The sequence below is a fragment of the Carassius carassius genome, chromosome 30 (genome assembly GCF_963082965.1).
Source record: "Carassius carassius chromosome 30, fCarCar2.1, whole genome shotgun sequence".
Taxonomy (NCBI): Eukaryota; Metazoa; Chordata; class Actinopteri; order Cypriniformes; family Cyprinidae; genus Carassius; species Carassius carassius.
In genome coordinates, this window is record NC_081784.1 from 22,589,152 (window position 1) to 22,607,531 (window position 18,380).

Sequence of the window (18,380 nt, forward strand, 5' to 3'; positions counted from 1 at the left end):
GCAGGATTAGGGAAAGTAACAGAATTTAACTATATGCATACACACTAACATACATTGCAGTAAGTTAATTCACAGTATAAATTACATTGAGATTTCAGTTTCAGGAAGCTGATAATTCTCATCATTTTTCAACCTTTGGCCACGTTTGATATATTCTGATATGTGTTTGACCTCCAAATGGCTTAAAAGGTGTTTTTTTTTTTTTTAGATGAACCAATTTCTTTAAAAAGCCATTGCTGCCAGATAAAGGGATAGTTCTCCCAAAAATGAAAATGACCCTATGATTTACTCACCCTCAAGCCATCCTGTATATATAACTTCTTTCAGACAAATACAATCGGAGTTATATTTAAAAAATGTCCTGGCTCTTCCAAGCTTTATTATGTCAGTGAATGGGAGTCAAGATTTTGAAGCCTAGAAAAATGCATTCATCCATCATAAAAATGTACTTGACATGGTTCCAGAGGTTTGTAAAGGCCTTCTGAAGTGAATTGATCCATTGGTGTATTTAAAATTTTATAAACCACAATCTCTAGCATCCACTAACTGTTGCACACTCTTTCACAAGAGAGTGACGTTCCAATGTGTGACATAGGCATAGTGTAAGTTCTGGCACAAGTCAAGAGATGGATACAAAACAATTTCAATTTATCAATGACTAGAAGCACAGTGAAGTCTATTATTGAGAAGTGGAAGGTATTTGGTACAACACAGACCCTCCCTGGATCAGGACGTCGCTCCAAACTGGATGAAAGCGCCGGAGTGAACTGCTCAGAGAGGCGACCAAGAGTCCATCTTCATTTCAGGCTGCAAAGCAATGAAATGTGATTATTTTAAAGGGAGGTGATTGTTTTCTACCCACTGCATTCTTGATATTGAGTGTTTAGTAGTGTAGAGTACAAAGTAGTGTAGAATACAGAGTTTATCGCCACTGAGGACAATGGGAATAACAAAATGTATATTGGGAATTACACAAAATTACAAAATATGTCTGCACGTATTACAGTGATAATGGGATTTCTTTTTGCATCTGCCTAACTGTCAGCAAGAAGTTCAGAGACTACTAATGTAGTCTACCAAATAGCTTGGAATCAGGTCATTCAAACAGACAGCCCTACCTACATGTATGTACTGTATATGTATACATTTTTGAATAATTAATGTGTTTGAGGGGCCTTTTTACACAAAGTATTTTGGGGGCCTGAAATTGAAAACAGGTTTCAAAGTGCAAGTTTTTGAAAACGATACTCTGTAAACTTAAAAAAGGTGGATTTGTGAAACGTGAGACGTCATGCGTGTACTTTTTATGTGTTCAGTCCATAGGCATGCATAAATGCGCATGCGCCTAGTGTTGCATTACAAAGTGACATCGCCATCTACTGGCCTGGCATGAATAATACAGAATTTTTAGTCTTTATCATGGATCTGTCCGAATAGGCATTGTTTTGACAGCTTTGTTGTCTGTCTGCAAAACTTTTCAAAAAACGCAACAGAAAAATTTTCTATTTCCATTATTGTTGTGTAAACGTACCATGAAACTGTATTGCACTGATTACAAGTTTAAAACTTTCCTCTTCACTGACCCATACAAACACTTTTATCTATAGTGACATCAGCACATTGTCACTCAAATTTACATTTATAAACTCCCCACACTCAGTCAAATGTTCAGTTCTGTGAAAATCTCACATGACAGAAAAAAATTGCTTTACTCTCCCTCTCTTCCTGTCCACAGGGGAAGTTGTTGGTGCACACAGGCCGTGTGGGTCTTGGAGAGAAGATGCTGAGGGATGCGATACAGGTGGAGAACACGGCACATGAGGCCTGGGGCGGTCTAGGGGAGGCACTGCAGAGCAGAGGCAGTGCACAGGCTCCAGACTGCTTCCTCACTGCACTGGAGCTAGAGTCCAGCTGCCCTATACGGCCCTTCACCATCATCCCCCGAGAACTCTGACACACTCATAGATGTGTGTATGACTCAGTGGAGCGAATGCTGTTCTTCAATCACTTTAATGACACATACTGTAAAACAATAGCTTTGCACATTTAGGCTTTTTATTCTATTGAAAGGCAATGGTCACATTAGCAAATATCAGTTATATATTTATAGGCAAAAGAAAAGTCCATTGTCAATAGATTTGTATAAAGCATTGATTACACAGATATGTCTTTCAAATCATGCAACTTCTTGTTGTTCGGCATGATGAATTCGCATGACCAATTTGAATAATTTTCCAACTTGCAAATTGCGCAGATTCATGTGGAAACGACTGGATTTCACCTGCAAAATTTCACGAACGCACATCAATTCAGTGGCTAAAAGCATGATCACATTAACAAATTTTAATTGGCGTAAAAAGTCCATTGTGAACTGTGTAGAAAAGCACTGCTCACGGAGGAAGTAACTTTCAAGCAATGTGCTAAATTCACATGAAAAACTTAAAAAATCTGCAAATGTTTTGTTTTTGCCCTGACACAAAATTCCTAAACTTCTATTGAAATGCCTAAGAATTTTAACTAAGCAATAGTAAATGTGACTTTAAACACACTGTCCCTTTCAAACCAAGCAGCGTTTTGTTAGTCAACGCAGCAAATTTGCGTGATCAACACAAGCAAATGTGCAATGGTGAACATTTTAGTTTTTTACTTGTCAAAAAGTCCAATCGGATTTCTGCTATAATGACTGAATTTACACTGTTTGAACAGTGGTAAATCTGAACGCACCTTTAGGGCCAGATTTAGTAACAGGTTGCACCAGTGTAAAACCCTCTGTCGGCGTTAAAAAAGTACGGTCAGGATTTACTAAAGGTGCACAGTGAAGAATTAGTGATGAATTGGTGTGGACAGAGTTGTTTTTGTTGCTGACCTTATTGCATGTGCATTTGTAGGACTTTAAATTTATGGGAGGAGATCATTTAAATGAATCACGCAACATGATTTTATTAAAGGTTGCATTATTCAATTTACTGGTATTTGCTCCATTATTTACCGCCCTGTAAAAAGCATATTTGAACCCATTTTGCTCTTGACATGGCTGTGATTGTTGCTGCCAGGAGAAGGTACTACAGACAACAGAGAGCGTGGTAGAAGGTTTGGAATGTGAGATCTGCTTGTGTGCAATCTTACGCTAATTTGTGTTGCTCTTGGTAGATTGCGTTGATCATTAAGGAAATGAGTTGTCACGTCTGTGTTTTTTAATTTGTGCATTGTCATTAGATCATCTACAGAACTTTACACTCCCATCGGCACTTTTTTGGAATTGCGTTCTTGCACTAATTTGCCTTGTTTAGTTAATCCGGCCCTTAGTCTGGCAGAAGTTAAACAAACAGCTAACATCTTTTACAGCAACTTTAGCGTAAAGAAAAAATACATTAGCCCAGGGTTATGTGTAGTGTAAAATGTCTATTATTATAAAATAATACTGTATGCACACTAAAAATAGCTAATAGGACTAAAATAGCGCCGCCCTTGTGACCAAAACACATATCTACATAAACACAGCACAGAATGACTGAATACAATTGTTTTTTGCAAATATGCTGCAAGATGTCCATAGTCTTGTTTCTCAGGGAAAATCTGTTGAGTTCTAGACTCTTTAGCTTACGTTAGATTCTTTAGTATTTATAAACCTAATAATCGTCTGTACTATTTGTTGTTTAAAAATAGTTTTTCTGATAAAGAGTGATTTTGCAATCCAAGTGTCACTGTTTTCTCTTGTATTCATTCCATATCAGTTTCGGTCCTGTAGCTCCAACACTTAAGATCTTATGTAATGTTTCCAGTGCTGCTGGTGAAAGCCTTGGTGTTCTTTCTCTGGGGCGGATGTGGTTGCCTAGCAGTCGGGCCTTGTATGAGTTTCTGGGGAGGCTGTTGGATCTTCAGCACGTGGGTTTAATGCCTCATGGAAAACATCGCTGTGCTATTTTAGCTGATTCTGTTTGTGATCAAGATGTTAATTAAGGAGAGCACTGAACGAACGCAGAGAGTTATGTAATTGTTATAAGTGGGATTCTTGTGTACTTTCACACATCTACAGTATGCATGCTCTCCTGGCACAGTTGAACAAATGTTCTTTAAATGGTATTTCTTTCATCCTCCCATTTCTATTGTTTGAAACAGGTTTTTCAAATTTGTTTTGATATGTGGATGTGATTCAAAGCAATACTATTTTATAGAGCTTTATTTGTTACAGTACTGCTTCTGCATAACAATCATGTTTTAACAGCAGGAATAATAAATAAAACTGGAAGTACAGGGTATTTGAAGAGAAGGAAAAGAAATAATATTATCTTGTATATGATTTATCTTATCCACAAAGAAGGAGAGTAAACTGTTGCACTCATCAACTGACCAGATTTGGTTCGTAGGTGATGGAGGAGAAATGATGGGGGAAGTCGGGGGAAGTTGTGGCCTAATGGTTAGAGAGTCGGACTCCCAATCGAAAGGTTGTGAGTTCGAGTCCCGGGCCGGCAGGAATTGTGGGTGGGGGGAGTGCATGTACAGTTCTCTCTCCACCTTCAATACCACAACTTAGGTGCCCTTGAGCAAGGCATCGAACCCCCAACTGCTCCCCGGGCGCCGCAGCATAAATGGCTGCCCACTGCTCCGGGTGTGTGCTCACAGTGTGTGTGTGTGTGTTCACTGCTCTGTGTGTGTGCATTTCGGATGGGTTAAATGCAGAGCACAAATTCTGAGTATGGGTCACCATACTTGGCTGAATGTCACTTCATTTTTTTTTTTTTTTTTTTTTTTATGATGTTATGGCTGGTGTCAATTTTGGTATTATGTCTGCTACTACTGTAGATATGAGATTAGAAAAGCACACTAGAAGATCTTAAATGCTTAAACTCGAGCAGATTTCCACAAATGCTCAGTTTTATGGCAGGTGTGTTTAAAAAGAGCGAGGGGTGGAGTTAAACAGAGGGGCTGCTCTGGATTTCACTGGAGCAACTTCATCCAAGATTGAAAAGCAGTACTCATTAAAAAGTTATCTTGAACATCAACACAACTGTTTGACATAATAATGGAGGAATTTTCAAAAGCAGCACAACATTTTTCTTCAGAAAGGTTACTTAGGATGTGAGAATTAATTACCTTACTGCATGATGATGAATCTGAATAAAAAATAAGTCTATAAGTAATACAGTTATGACCTGAAATAAAAAGATCACAAAAAAGACACAAAATAACCAATATTTAAACCAAAACTAAAAACAAATATGCCCTTTTATACGAGTAAGACAAGTAACATGTTTGGTAAGATAAAATGACTCAGTGATATTCATAAAGTTGCAAATTTATCAAAAATAAAATAAAATAAATAAATCATCAATATGAATGTTTAAATTGCCAGCAATCACAATTCTAGAGAGCTTAAGAATAGGTGATAAAAAATTCACTAAAATCATCTAAGAAGGGGTAAATAGGACCAGGTGGACGACAAATTAAAATACAATAAAAAGCAGTCGGTACTACCAACCATAATCATTCAGCAATTCAAAGGAAGAGAAAGACCCGTTATCAACTACCTTGCAGAAAAAGAAAGAAAAAATGTCTCTAAACATGGCAGCCCCCAACCACGGCCTGAAATTATCAGCAGGCTAATAAAGGTATATTCTTTAGGCCAATTTCCCTAAGAGGAGGTCTCCACAAACGTACTTGGGAAGATGGGATGGAGACAGGAGAATCTGACATTGCCAGTTGTAGATGAGAAGAATCATTCCACAAACAGGCAGAATACATAGAGGCTAAAGGTGTCTTTTTTTAGACGACTCCTCCCTTCCAGGACAGCCTCAACTTCACCTGAATCCCGGTTCAAACCCTTGCCAAATTATTACCCCCCTCGTTGAAGTCGTTACCTGATTGCCTAAAACTAACCCCACCCCTACTCCCAACCCCTCCCCCACACCTACTCCTAAATTATCTGGCTAAATTGGGTACAACACCCGACCATTCTCCATTGCTTCCTCCGATGTCTTCGGGAACTTCGGTGTAGAAAATCACCAGCTGAGGGGACTGATGTGGACAGTAATGACTATGGAACAGGGCTGTGCACAGACATTTTGAGGGGCAGTGGCCCGAACCAAAAAAAGGTGCACTTGGGGGGTGGGTGCATGTTAATACAAATAATCCAGTTGTTACAAATATACAATTAACAGAGAAGACAGCACACTCTGTAATAATTCTAGACTTCATTACAGATGTTTTGATTAGAGTGTTCTCTCCCTCACTCTCTGAGCCTGCTTCTGCCTCATCTTCAATAGAAGTAGGGGAGAGGGGGGTAAATTGAGCCAGTGGGTAAATTGACCCACTCCCTTCTTGTGACCATGTATTTTGGAACCACCCATCACTTCTCCCAGACTGTGAAAAGGAGAAACACATGGAGGGAATGGAGAGCACCCATTTACTTTAAAAAACGTTTTTGGCTTGTCAACGTACAATTTTAGCAAAACAACTATAATGGTTGTTACATCGAAACAAATTTTTCCAGGTCTAGATATGTTTATGATACACATATGTAGGTGATTTAGCAACATATAAAAGCATGCAAATCATTTAGCTAAGTATTAGCCTGAACTGATAAGCAACAGAGCTATTTTTTTTCCCAAAATGGCAGTTATGGGGAAAAGTGAGCCAAATGTTGTGGGGTAAATCAAGTCAGCATTTTTAACGTACCCCATCATAAGGCACTGTAGTTAGGTTTAATCTCTGAATTATAAACTGGTATTTTAATGAGATATTTCTGGTTTAATTTATCATATAAATAAATAAATAAATAAATGGGGCATTGTAAAAGAGCACCAAATCCTTCTCTGATAAGAACCAGAAAATGCTTTTCATCACATTATAATCTGATATATCTTTCCACCCGAAGTCCCTAATGGCCAACAAACTCTGTTTAATCTGTTTTTAGGAAGGCTACAACTTTGGTGTTCAACATATTGTTTCAGAAATGAAATGAAATATTGAAATTGAAACTGCATTTGGTTGGATTTATGTTGTTAATGTTAAATTAACTTTATGAAAATAAATATGACTGTTTGTAAAAGGAAATTATCAAATTAGTTTTTTTTTGTTTTATTATTATTATTTATTTATTTCACATGGGTTTGAATCAGATTTGGTCAGATGGTCATTTTATACCCAGATGGTGCATCTACCCATTGATTCGACTCTGGTCAACTTACCTCTAACCTAGGGGAAAATGAGCCATGGGAACACTTTTCCCATATTTTAAGAACACTTTGTCATAGAAACATTCTGATCATTTAAAATTATAGGAATACTTTCATTAGGATAGGACATGATAGGATAGGTTAGATACTTTCACTGTACTTCTGCATCATTTGAACTTATCATTAGGACCACATAAGTAAAAAATGGCTAATCTTAACCCACTCTCCTCCATAAGTAGACATTTAATTTAATATTCTACAGCATAAATCAAACAATTCACTCATCTCAACAAATTAGAATATGGTGACATGCCAATCAGCTAATCAACTCAAAACACCTGCAAAGGTTTCCTGAGCCTTCAAAATGGTCTCAGTTTGGTTCACTAGGCTACACAATCATGAGGAAGACTGCTGATCTGACAGTTGTCCAGAAGATAATCATTGCATCCTTCACAAGGAGGGTAAGTCACAAAAATTAATTGCCAAAGAAGCTGTCTGTTCACAGAGTGCTGTATCCAAGCATGTTAACAGAAAGTTGAGTGGAAGGAAAGTGTAAAAGAAAAGATGCACAACCAACCGAGAGAATTTTTGAGGATTTTCAAGCAAACTGGATTAAAGAAATTTAGAGAACTTCACAAGGAATGGACTGAGGCTGGGGTCAAGGCATCAAGAGCCACCACACACAGACGTATCAAGGAATTTGCTGAACCACAGACGATGTAAGAGGCATCTTACCTGGGCTAAGGAGAACAAGAACTGGACTGTTGCTCAGTGGTCCAAAGTCCTTTTTTCAGATGAGAGCAAGTTTTGTATTTCATTTGAAAACCAAGGTCCTATGCTTCCTTCTGCTGACCAGCTTTTTGAAGTTGCTGATTTAATTTTCCAGCAGTATTTGGCACCTGTCCACACTGCCAAAAGCACCAAAAGTTGGTTAAATGACCATGGTGTTGTTGTGCTTGACTGGCCAGCGAACTGACCAGACCTGAACCCCAGTGAGAATCTATGGGCTATTGTCAAGAGGAAGATGAGAAACAAGAGACCAAACAATGCAGATGAGCTGAAGGCCACTGTCAAAGAAACCTGGGCTTCCACCACCTCAGCAGTGCCACAAACTGATCACCTCCATGCCACGCTGAATTGAGGCAGTAATTAAAGCAGAAGGAGCCCCTGCCAATTATTGAATACATGTACAGTAATTTAACATACTTTCCAGAAGGCCAACAAATTCACTAAAAATTCAATTTTTTTTTATTGGTTTTATGAAGTATTCTAATTTGTTGCGATGTGAGCCAAAATCATCACAATTAAAAGAACCAAAGACTTAAACTACTTCAGTCTGTGTGCATTGAATTTATTTAATGCAGAAGTTTCACAATTTGAGTTGACCAGGGCAGTGAAACTGCCTTTTGATCTACCACTGAGGATCTCAAGTAGGCTATAGAAGAGTTTGGCGATCTTATACCTGAGCAGCAAATCCATCATTAAGAAGCAGAAAAGCAGAATGAAAAACATATAGTCAAACACAGTGTATCAGCATTAAGTTTTAAAGGTCTTGTTTAATTTTTTACAAATTTGTTATTATGTATTCATTAATGTATTTATTCTCTTTCTGTTAGAGCTTGTGACCTGCAGTAGGGGTGGCAGTAGTGATACATGGGATTATTTGGAGAGGTTGAATCTGATAAAGTCATGTTATTCGTCTCCTAGCATCAGCCTGTATAATTATCCTGACCAAGCCAGCCGAGCAATCCTACTGTCTTATCACATAGCAATGTTCCTGCATGGCTAACACAGGAGAGCTTGGATCCTATAATGTATACCCTGAATGCACTGTAAGTTACATTAAAGCGTATGCGTAAATATAAATGTCTTGGTATGCTGAAGCATTACGTTTTTCCTTCAATGGAAGTAAGGGGCCTATCCCAACCCCTGAAAAAGTGCCCCATCCCATCATCCCTCCTCCACCATCCTTTACAAATGGCATCCGCCAAAGCCCGACTCACCCATCTGCCAAACAGAAGCATGATTTGTCACTCCATAGAACAGGTTTTCACTGCTCCAGGGTCTAGTGGTGGCATACTTTACAGCACTCAATCTGATGTTTGGCATTGTATTTGGTGAGGCATACATACAGCTGCTCGGCCATGGAAACACCTTCCATGAAGCTCCCACTGCATGCTGTTCCTGCATCGCTAGCTGCTTGATCTTATATACTTCTGGTTATGGGTCTGATTAAAATCAATCTCGATTCAATAATTAGGAGGTGTGTCCTAGTACAGTGTTCTCTAACGTGTCCTTTTTGCACATTTTGAATGTCTCCCTCATCTATCACACCTGATTCAACTCATTAGTGGAGACTACAAGGCCTGAAGTGGGTGTGTCAGATATTGAGAGAGAGACATACAAAATACTTCATTGAGAGGTTTGAGAACCACTGTTCTAGTATATTTATAGTATATATACATAGACATTGTTGAATAATTCATTGATTTCTATTCCTTATGAAGGTCTAGTTTTTCTTTCTGTTTATGGTGAGGCAGAATTATGACTTTAAATAAATGAAATTATTATGAATTATTCATAAAATTGTTAGTATATTATTGTGCTGCTCAACATATCCTCCTGAATGTTGTGTTTAAGAATGTCTATGACCATTGCTCTATTACTGTATGTACAATTACCGGGAAATAAGAGAAGTTTGCTGAAGAAAAAAAATATGTTGATGTTCACCGTTGCACTCTATTACATGTTAACGCTTTTAATTGCATCAGCACATGCAGGTCATCACTAAACAGCATATTTGTCAAGATCCGGCTCTATGGTTACTCACAGGTGGCAGGCCAGACCTGCTGCTGGAGTCATGGAAGGTCAGGTCTCCAGACTGAGTTACAGCCCTGACAGCTGGCTGCTCACTGATTGAGGCTATTTTTATTTTTATTTTTTTTGATGATGATGATGAAGATGAAGGTACAAAGGCTGGAAAATTACACAAATACAAATGACAAACACCATTACAAAAACTTTGCCTAAAATGTTAATATAATTATGAATAAATAAAAAAGTAATTCAAAAGATTAATAAAAAAAAACATAATAGTGTCTCAATTATATACTGGAAAAAAAATATCATTTGATAAAAAATTATGAAAATAAATTAATTTTATTCTGATACAAAATGTTATTTAACATTATTGAATCAACCAACATAACTAAATTTTACAGTAAGCTCAGGTAGAAATTGCTTAAAAATAGCAGGTGAGCACTTTTTACAGTGTACTAAAATAACACAATCTGACCGAACAATTATACAGCACATTTCAGCATTAATTATTTTATTAATCTGTCATAATGTGAGGCAGAAACAAAAAGATGGGACAGTTAAAAACTAAATATATATATATATATTATATGACTACTTTAAATGTATTGACTGTTACTGAATCAGTTTCAACAACTACATGACTTTTCAAGGTCGTCACCCTCACATTTGGTGTGCTCAATCAGTTGTTGTTCTCAGGACGGGGAAAAAGGGCTGTTTCGTAATTTGCACTGTTCATATTTCACAAACCTGAACCCAGAACATCCTCTTTAAAGTATTATGAGTCATATAATAGACCTGTGATGTAGTACCAGCAGCTGTCCATTGCAATGTAAAATGATACAAGGCCTGCAACCACTTTTGTCTCGTCTGATATTGACTCTGAACATGACCCTTAGAAAGCACTTGTGCGATTGCATGAATCCCTACAGTGTCACCTGACTGCACACTAGTCCCGTTCACAGTCTATTTTGGGAAGAATGGAAATGTTCACCATTTTAGCACAATAACACTTTCTTATCCTTGGCACGGGTATACTAATTTTGTACTGACTTTGTGCAGTTGTTGATTTGACACCAATGGTTTCGGTTTCCCTTCTTGCTTATCGACTTTAAAAAACAATATAAATGAGCAAAATCACACGAGTAGCCATGTGATATCGGTCTATTTCACCATAGCAGTGGTTCAGCCATAGGCATGAGATGCATGCATTTTACTGACGGAGTTAATCTAGCTATTGGTGTGATAGCGTTGTAAACAGCTGTTTTATTGTGTGACACTGACCTCTTTGTTGAGGCTGAATGGGTTATGTGAGTGTGAGAGTCATCACAAAGCTTTGTGGATCATATGGGCGGTCAGCTCATATAGCAGACATATCAATGAGACCTTCCCTTGAGAAAATAAAGTGTTATGTAAATTTATTGAATGTGAACCAGTAGTGAATTTCAATCTTAAATCTGAAAAGCAGATTTTTTAAAAATAAAAAGTTAAGTTTTGGTTGATTTGTACCCTTTTGCGAGACAACCCGGCCAGCATTTCAACAATTATTCAAGCGTGAAGCAACATCATGGATCAATGTTGAACCACTGTTTATCTTTGTTTTGATTTTTCAGATTGAATCAATGATAATATGCAATGTTTCAATGTTCAAATATCTTGTTAATGTTAATATACATGTAACTTAAAAAAAAAAAAAAAAACATGCAGAACATTTTCGATGTTAAAACAACAGCTAAAATTATTTCAACACTAAACCTGGGAACACTTTACTTACAAAAGAATGGGAAATTTTAATTAAATGAATATATATGGGAAGATCAAAGAAAAAAAAGTTCATGGTATGTTGCGAAAAAGGAGGTCATGGGCCCAGTCCACTTTGACATCAGTGCTAAGCCGCTGACCTCTGTGCCATGTGGGCTCATACACACCTGGTCCTGGAGTTCCCTGTCAGAAAAAGGCAAAATGGCAAGGTTTTGAGACTTTTACTCAAAATTTCACTCAAAAGCATGTACAGTATGCCCTTTCCATCTATGACGATCAATCCACTGGCGGTGGATATTTCTGGCCGTAAAACTGGCTTTGCTGATGTAAAACAGGCATAGAAATGGAGCTCACCGAGTGCACACTGTACAGCCGTGGTACAGCAGACCTAAAGCAGGATGTGACTGCAATGCCTGCGCTTTGCCTTGGGTTGTAATGTCCAGGTGCTGGTCCCTCTTTCTAAATCCATCAGTGGAAGTAAATTCAACAAAGGAGTAATTACAATTTTATTTAATTAACCAGTATATGGAGTATTTCACCCAAAAAGCATAATGTGGAAAAAGTTTTATGATATTTTCTGGAACTTTTGAACCATATCAATTTAAATCACCATCCACCTCCATTGTTATGAAAAGAGCAGCTTGGACATTCTGCTAATGTTCTCCTTTCGTGTCCCACGGGCCAAACTATTTATTTATGATCAAGCTGGGCTTAAATTAGAAGACGCCTGTGCTACAAAAGAGCTCTGCTATCATGATATGCCATTTGATTCCAACAGCGGCCTTGATCCAGCTGGCCTGTGCTATGGTGTGTGTGTGTGTGTAACAGGTTGAACCATGCCGGAGGTGTTAATGCTGGCCGCAGGGGAGCTTGCTTCCCTCTGCCTGCTTGCCCATGAGGTCAACTTCCGATGGTTTTAGAGGCGTCATGCCGTTGCGCCCTTCCTCAGTGGGACGGCCAGCCAGCTGGACATTCCCCTGGATAAGAGCAGACAGCAGTGCCGTACTGCACATGTCTGTAGAGGCAGTGAGCTATAATTTCATTAAGGGTCTGAGTCCTGTCCAGAAGAGTCAGATTCAACACCGTCCAACACCAGCTACTCACAACTCAATAAAGGAAAAATATGATATGGGATGTTTAATTATATTTTCAAATGCCTTTAAGTTTGATCTGTGAAAGTCAAAATGACCCAGAAATGAAAAATTAGAAATAAGGTCTTTGTAACATCTCAGTGCTTCTCTTAGATATCAATGAGAGAGAAAAAAAATACAATTCTCATACCTTTCCCCTGATAGAAATACCCTGGTAATCTCAAATGTCCCCTCTTGAGTTTTAAAGAAAAAGATCTAAACTTTAATGCATCTTAATAGGCGATGTGCCAACAACTGTCTCACTTGTGTCTATTTTTATATCTCCTAAGAAATACTATCAGAGGGTTCTGAGATTAGCACAGAGCCTGATATTACAGTTCAACAGCATTGGGACATTTCAGTTTGTATCACTCCGCCTGTCTGTTTTTGTATGTTGCAGACAGACTTTCATTCTGTGCATTACTGGTTTGGAATTTTCAGTGACTCTTTCTGTTACATCACTAGACCAGTAGGTGGCGGCAAGTGACTTTTTTTATATGAGTCGTTTAATCGTTCACCCAACCAATTCATTGGTGATTGTATCTATGAATAAGTCATTTAATTAATTAATTGTTTAAAAAATCCAAACTCGTCCATGATCGAAAGAAATTTGAGTGAGTCATTGAATCATTCACCAATGCATGCAGTATTATTGATTAATTTATGGACACAATGGTTGATTATGCTTTGGCTTCGCTTGGAACTATTTTTATTGGAAGAACAAAAAAGACCAAGGAACTGATTTGTGTCTAAAATGCAAGTCACTCAATAATAACCTTTTTTTAAATGTTGAATAGAAGAAATGTCATCTTCGATTGTATTATTGTGATATCACATGAACAGCATGTGATATTCTGATTTTTTTATTAAGAAGCAGCATCTGGGGATAACAACTGAAATTTCAAAAAGACTGCAATACCTGACTTTTTTTTTTTCACTGACTTTGGCCAATTAACAGTCTGTTTACAGAGTTTTGGAGTCAATGCAACTAGCTGAAAATCAGAGTCAGTCTGCAAACAGAAAATCTTTTAGCTTCAGACTGTGATTCCATCCATTTGGAAGATATCAAACATGCCTGACATTTTGAGCTGATTTTAGAACAAATATTATTTTCAATTTGTCACAGGTCTCCTAACAGTAAAGCACGTTTCTTCATGAGTTTATTGTGTTTGGGACAACTAGAAATTCTCGTACTGTTTGACGTTTAGTGTATGATGCCTAGTAAAAACCAAGTGTATGACATCTAGTGTTTTATTATCTGTTTAATATCTGTCTTGTGTGTATTCCAGCCTTAAGATCAGCCAACAAGTATAAGAGAAATTTGGCTGTTTGCTGCTGATCTGTCATCTTAAGAATAAGCTTGAGGTTTCTTAGCTACTTAACCTTTGACAAAACACTTGTCCTACATGAAATGACACCCTCTTAAAGCCACACAAAGCTCTAATGTTGGCTCTAATGAGACCCAGAGGATGATTTAGCATCCTCACTGTTCAGTCAACACTAGACAGCTGCCAGCACAGCTCGAATAACCAGCCAACACACCACTGAGGCGCAACACTGACACACAGCAGTGAAACTCACTCGCAGGAATCTAGACGCTTTTGAAAACATTCTGGACTAAAACAGGCAAAGCATTTAATATACACATAATAGGTTAGGTTGAGATTTTTATGATGAAACCGGACGCTTACCGGGAGAAAGCTGACCCTCTGTACGGCTGATCGGAACATCACATGCCTGCAATAAGAGACCAGTGTCATAAGAGAACACAATAAAACGGAGTAGAAAGAGTCAACAGACACAGGTGAAATACTACAGGCCTCAACAATAGGTCAGGCTGTGTTAGCTCTGCTAATATTTGATTGGCTCAACCACAAAAATAATGCATTCTATTAATTAGTTTATTTATATTTATTCTCATTTGTGCATGGTAAAATGGATAGTTGACATGAAATTTAAAGCACTTTTAGCACTGTCCTGCCTTCTTTATGACCTTCTATAATTCAGAAGGGTTTGACATACTCAGGTAACTGTATTTCATACTATTTTGTGCAACTTGTGCACTACTGAAATGGAATACTTCTACATTTACTCAATTGGATTTTTTAAGAAGTAGTCATACTTTACTCCTTTCGGTTGCATTTTGAGCTAACATATTTCACTGGTCATTATTACATAATAATATTCCTCTCATTTCTTCTTATTTAGTGGAGAAGTCTCCACTACTTCTTCATTTCGTCAGTAAATTTCCAAAGCTAAGAAAAAGTGTTCACTTTTTTTTACTTTAAACCTTTAAGTACAATTAAATTGAGTAAACTTGGGATGTCTTGGCTAGATACTTCGATGTACAATTGATTAGTTGTCCACAACAGTTAAAATAATTACTGAACTATATTTTTAAGATCTAAATGTTCCTCTAAGTTTAACCAGTGTTAAAGAGGTGAATTAAAATAAAAACAGCTGGAAATGATACAGAATTATTCTTACGATTTCTAACAAAATCTCATCTATGTTGATCCAACGTGATAAATTCACATTTGTCAGTGTTCAGGTAAGTATATCACAGAAAGCCAAATGTTAAGTCTCCATAAAACATGTATTTGAGTGACAAATGCAAACCCAATGGCCCATCCTTACTGTTGAGGTCTGCCTGAGATTAAGAACATCGCAGCGCTACAGTGTGTGATGTTCTCTGACTAGGAGTGTGTGAAAGCATGCTGAGTGTGAGCTCTACTCACTTGCAAGGTGACTTGGGGACAGGCTTCTCCGTAACATCATACTGACCGGGTGAGAGGTTAATATCCTGTGTTAAACACACACAAACACTACATCAGCCAATTGTTTTGACACCCATTCACATACTCAGCAAGATCTCCAGCCACTGATTATCAGATAAATATTTTGCCTCTGTTTTTAGTGTCAAGTACCGAGAAACATCAGCGTACTGCTGTTTACACTAAACCAATAGACATGTCATGGAATATAAGACCCATTGAGGAACATTGAACATTTTAATGCTCTGATTGGGGTCAGGGGTGCAACAAAACATCTATTTGTTAAAATGCAGCTGTCTTCATTAAAACTCTGTAACATTTGTAAACTGGGCAAAGTTATAAACTATAGAAATCAATTCTGAACAGTTGTATTATTGTCTCATCACTTTGAATCAAACCTGTAGACTGGAATCACCTACTGGCTGGAAAAGGTACTATTCAACAGCAGGCTATGTAATGTTTTTTCCTATGTCAGCGTGTGCTAGACTGTCTCTTTGACCACCTCGCCACATTTAAACTGTTTTTTAATGGCAAAAAAAGCATTCTGTGTTCATTGCGTTCAGCTCACTGCAATTTTTCTGTGACATGCATCTTAAGACCCAGTGCAATTTTTTCCCTTTTGATTTCTCTCCACTGTGTTCATTCGGCTCCCTGCAATACATTTTGTGTGAACAACAGACCTATAAATGAAATGCTAAAGCTACCACGGACAGATGGACCCGTCAACGGACTGCATCATCAGGGGAAGTTCAGGGTACAGACTGGGGCATCACTGATTTGGGTGACTGACTGACCTTATCCCTGAGGCCCAAAGTGTGGATGTCAGGTCTGGGGCAGCTTTTAAAAGAGTAAGTTGCCTGGCGCTGCAGAACCTCACTGGTTGAGTCGGTGAAGTTATATGCCCCGGGCAATAGCACGTCCCCTCGATGTACAATCGACATGAGGGTGTTTCGCTTGGGGCCTTTGAAGCCATACGTCCTAGGCACAGGGTTAAGTTCTGTCTCCTCTATGAAGTCCCGAATGTGATAACTGCCAGGAATGGGATAGTTCTGTTGGTAGAATGAGGAGACCTCTTCACACCTCACATGATTCCTAAAGTTACACTGTTCTTTAGTAACATAGGAGATCCACATTTACATCCAAATGGCTATTATTTACATGGAATAGAGCCCTAAGTGTAAAAAACTGCAGGACTGAAAACATTGTGTTTATTAGTAGGCTTATAATGGATTTTTTTTTTCGGTACAAAAAATCGTCTCTACTTGCAGCTGTGGTTATGCAGTGCTGCTTATGCAGACAGTTAATATGTTAATATGAGAACCTAAATAAATACAAGCTGCTTTCATTTGCGATGGGAAACAGGACTCATTTGTGAGACAGAGGCCACTTGTACACCAAAACACACTTTATGTTGTGTTTGCCATAAATGTTTCAGAACAAGTGTTCTTGTTACTTTGAACGCTTTGCTGTAAATCTTTTTGTAAAATATCACCTACCTTAATAGTGTTTCTCCACCAGCCACTTCTGTCAGTGTACCTTTCTTTCTGCTTCAGGAAAAAAAGAATCATAATGAAAAATAAAACCTTTGTTCAGAATACTTTGATTATTTTAAGTTTTAAAGAATAAAAATCTTTTGTTAAATTATAAATGTCTTAACTGTCACTTTTGATCAATTTAATGCATCCTTGTCAAATAAAAGTATTGATTAATAGATGATAATAAAAACATATATATATATATATATATACTAGGTGCACATTGAACCAACTGAAATCAAACAGACCCTAACAAATCAATCAAGGTCTTCAGGATTGCTAGAAAATTACTAGAAGGTGTGTTTGATCAGCGTTTGAGCTAAACCCCTTAAATTCTGCAGGACTGAAGAAGATCCCTGCAGAAATATTCTCTTTCTTCTGACGTAGTAAATTTGAAAACTTACCCCATCTATACATTTTCCTTTTTCCATTTTACATGTTTTCTCTCTTCCTGTGGTCATACTTCTATCGTTCCAGTTTGTCTTCTGTAACAGACACCTCGAGGACAAGAGGCGTTGCTTAGAGACTCCTGCTATTTAACTATTAATCACTGGATCCACAAGTTCCTGCTATTTGTTTGCTCTCTTATTCATTATTTACATATTGTAAAAATAATACTACTAATAACAATTGATTAGTTTGTACATCAGATCATCTAATCAAAACTCTCAAATTTCAATCTAAACTGGACATCTTATTTTTTTATCAAGACTAAATTATCTGAGCGGTTATCTACACTTATGTTACTCATATAGGCTATGTATACATGTGTCTGATTCAATTTCTGATAAAGAATCATAAATTAAATAGCGGAGTTAAACGGCTCCAATAAATCACCTAAACTTTGAACGGCATCTATCAAATCCAGGTGTCCGAGAGGTGTGTGACGCATGCGTTTGTAAGGGTTTGTCACACATGAATAAGAGCAGAGAAGGCAGCTCTCTCTGGGAGTTTAGGGCAGAATGTTCTGCTCGGTTGTTAGGCGACCAGTAACACATGCTTCCAACAAGCAGCTGAAGAGCCCAGTGTTCACGGTTTGTCAGAGCTGTCATACTGTGAATAACCAAGCCACGCTTCACGGCTTACTGATGTTATTGTAATGAGCTCATGAAAAAAAATATATATACTTCATACTTTTGTTCTGGATTGCCCAAAAACAGTTCCTTTAGTGGTAGTCTAGAAGTTTTT

At 37.7% G+C, this 18,380-nt stretch overlaps 2 protein-coding genes across 3 annotated transcripts in view; one reads left to right on the plus strand and one right to left on the minus strand.

Moving 5' to 3' along the window:
- Positions 1-2,435, plus strand: part of LOC132110916 (tetratricopeptide repeat protein 7A-like) — a 37,183-nt gene extending 34,748 nt beyond the window's left edge. For both annotated transcript variants that reach the window (XM_059518020.1, XM_059518021.1), the window contains one exon: positions 1,736-2,435. In XM_059518020.1, the coding sequence (XP_059374003.1) occupies positions 1,736-1,954 (219 nt within the window). In that variant the 3' untranslated portion in view covers positions 1,955-2,435. The remainder of the gene's footprint in view (positions 1-1,735) is intronic.
- A 9,267-nt stretch (positions 2,436-11,702) lies between these two features.
- Positions 11,703-17,656, minus strand: stpg4 (sperm-tail PG-rich repeat containing 4). Its single transcript, XM_059518348.1, has 7 exons — positions 17,597-17,656; positions 17,154-17,204; positions 16,452-16,706; positions 15,622-15,686; positions 14,575-14,620; positions 12,108-12,212; positions 11,703-11,936 (listed from the first exon to the last, which is right to left on the minus strand). Exons 1-7 carry the CDS (start codon positions 17,651-17,653, stop codon positions 11,826-11,828), a joined length of 690 nt encoding a protein of 229 aa, XP_059374331.1. The 5' UTR covers positions 17,654-17,656; the 3' UTR covers positions 11,703-11,825.
- Between the last annotated feature and the right edge of the window lie 724 nt (positions 17,657-18,380).

Bases quoted from the DNA above. Each gene is read 5' to 3' on its own strand.
- stpg4 (XM_059518348.1), bottom strand. From the start codon at position 17,653: ATGACCACAGGAAGAGAGAAAACATGTAAAATGGAAAAAGGAAAATGT. The intron at 15,687-16,451 runs GTCAGTCAGTCA...TGTTTAACACAG, and splicing joins CTTTGGGCCTCAGGGATAAG to GATATTAACCTCTCACCCGG. The intron at 12,213-14,574 runs GTAAGCGTCCGG...TGATGGATTTAG, and splicing joins AGAGGGTCAGCTTTCTCCCG to AAAGAGGGACCAGCACCTGG.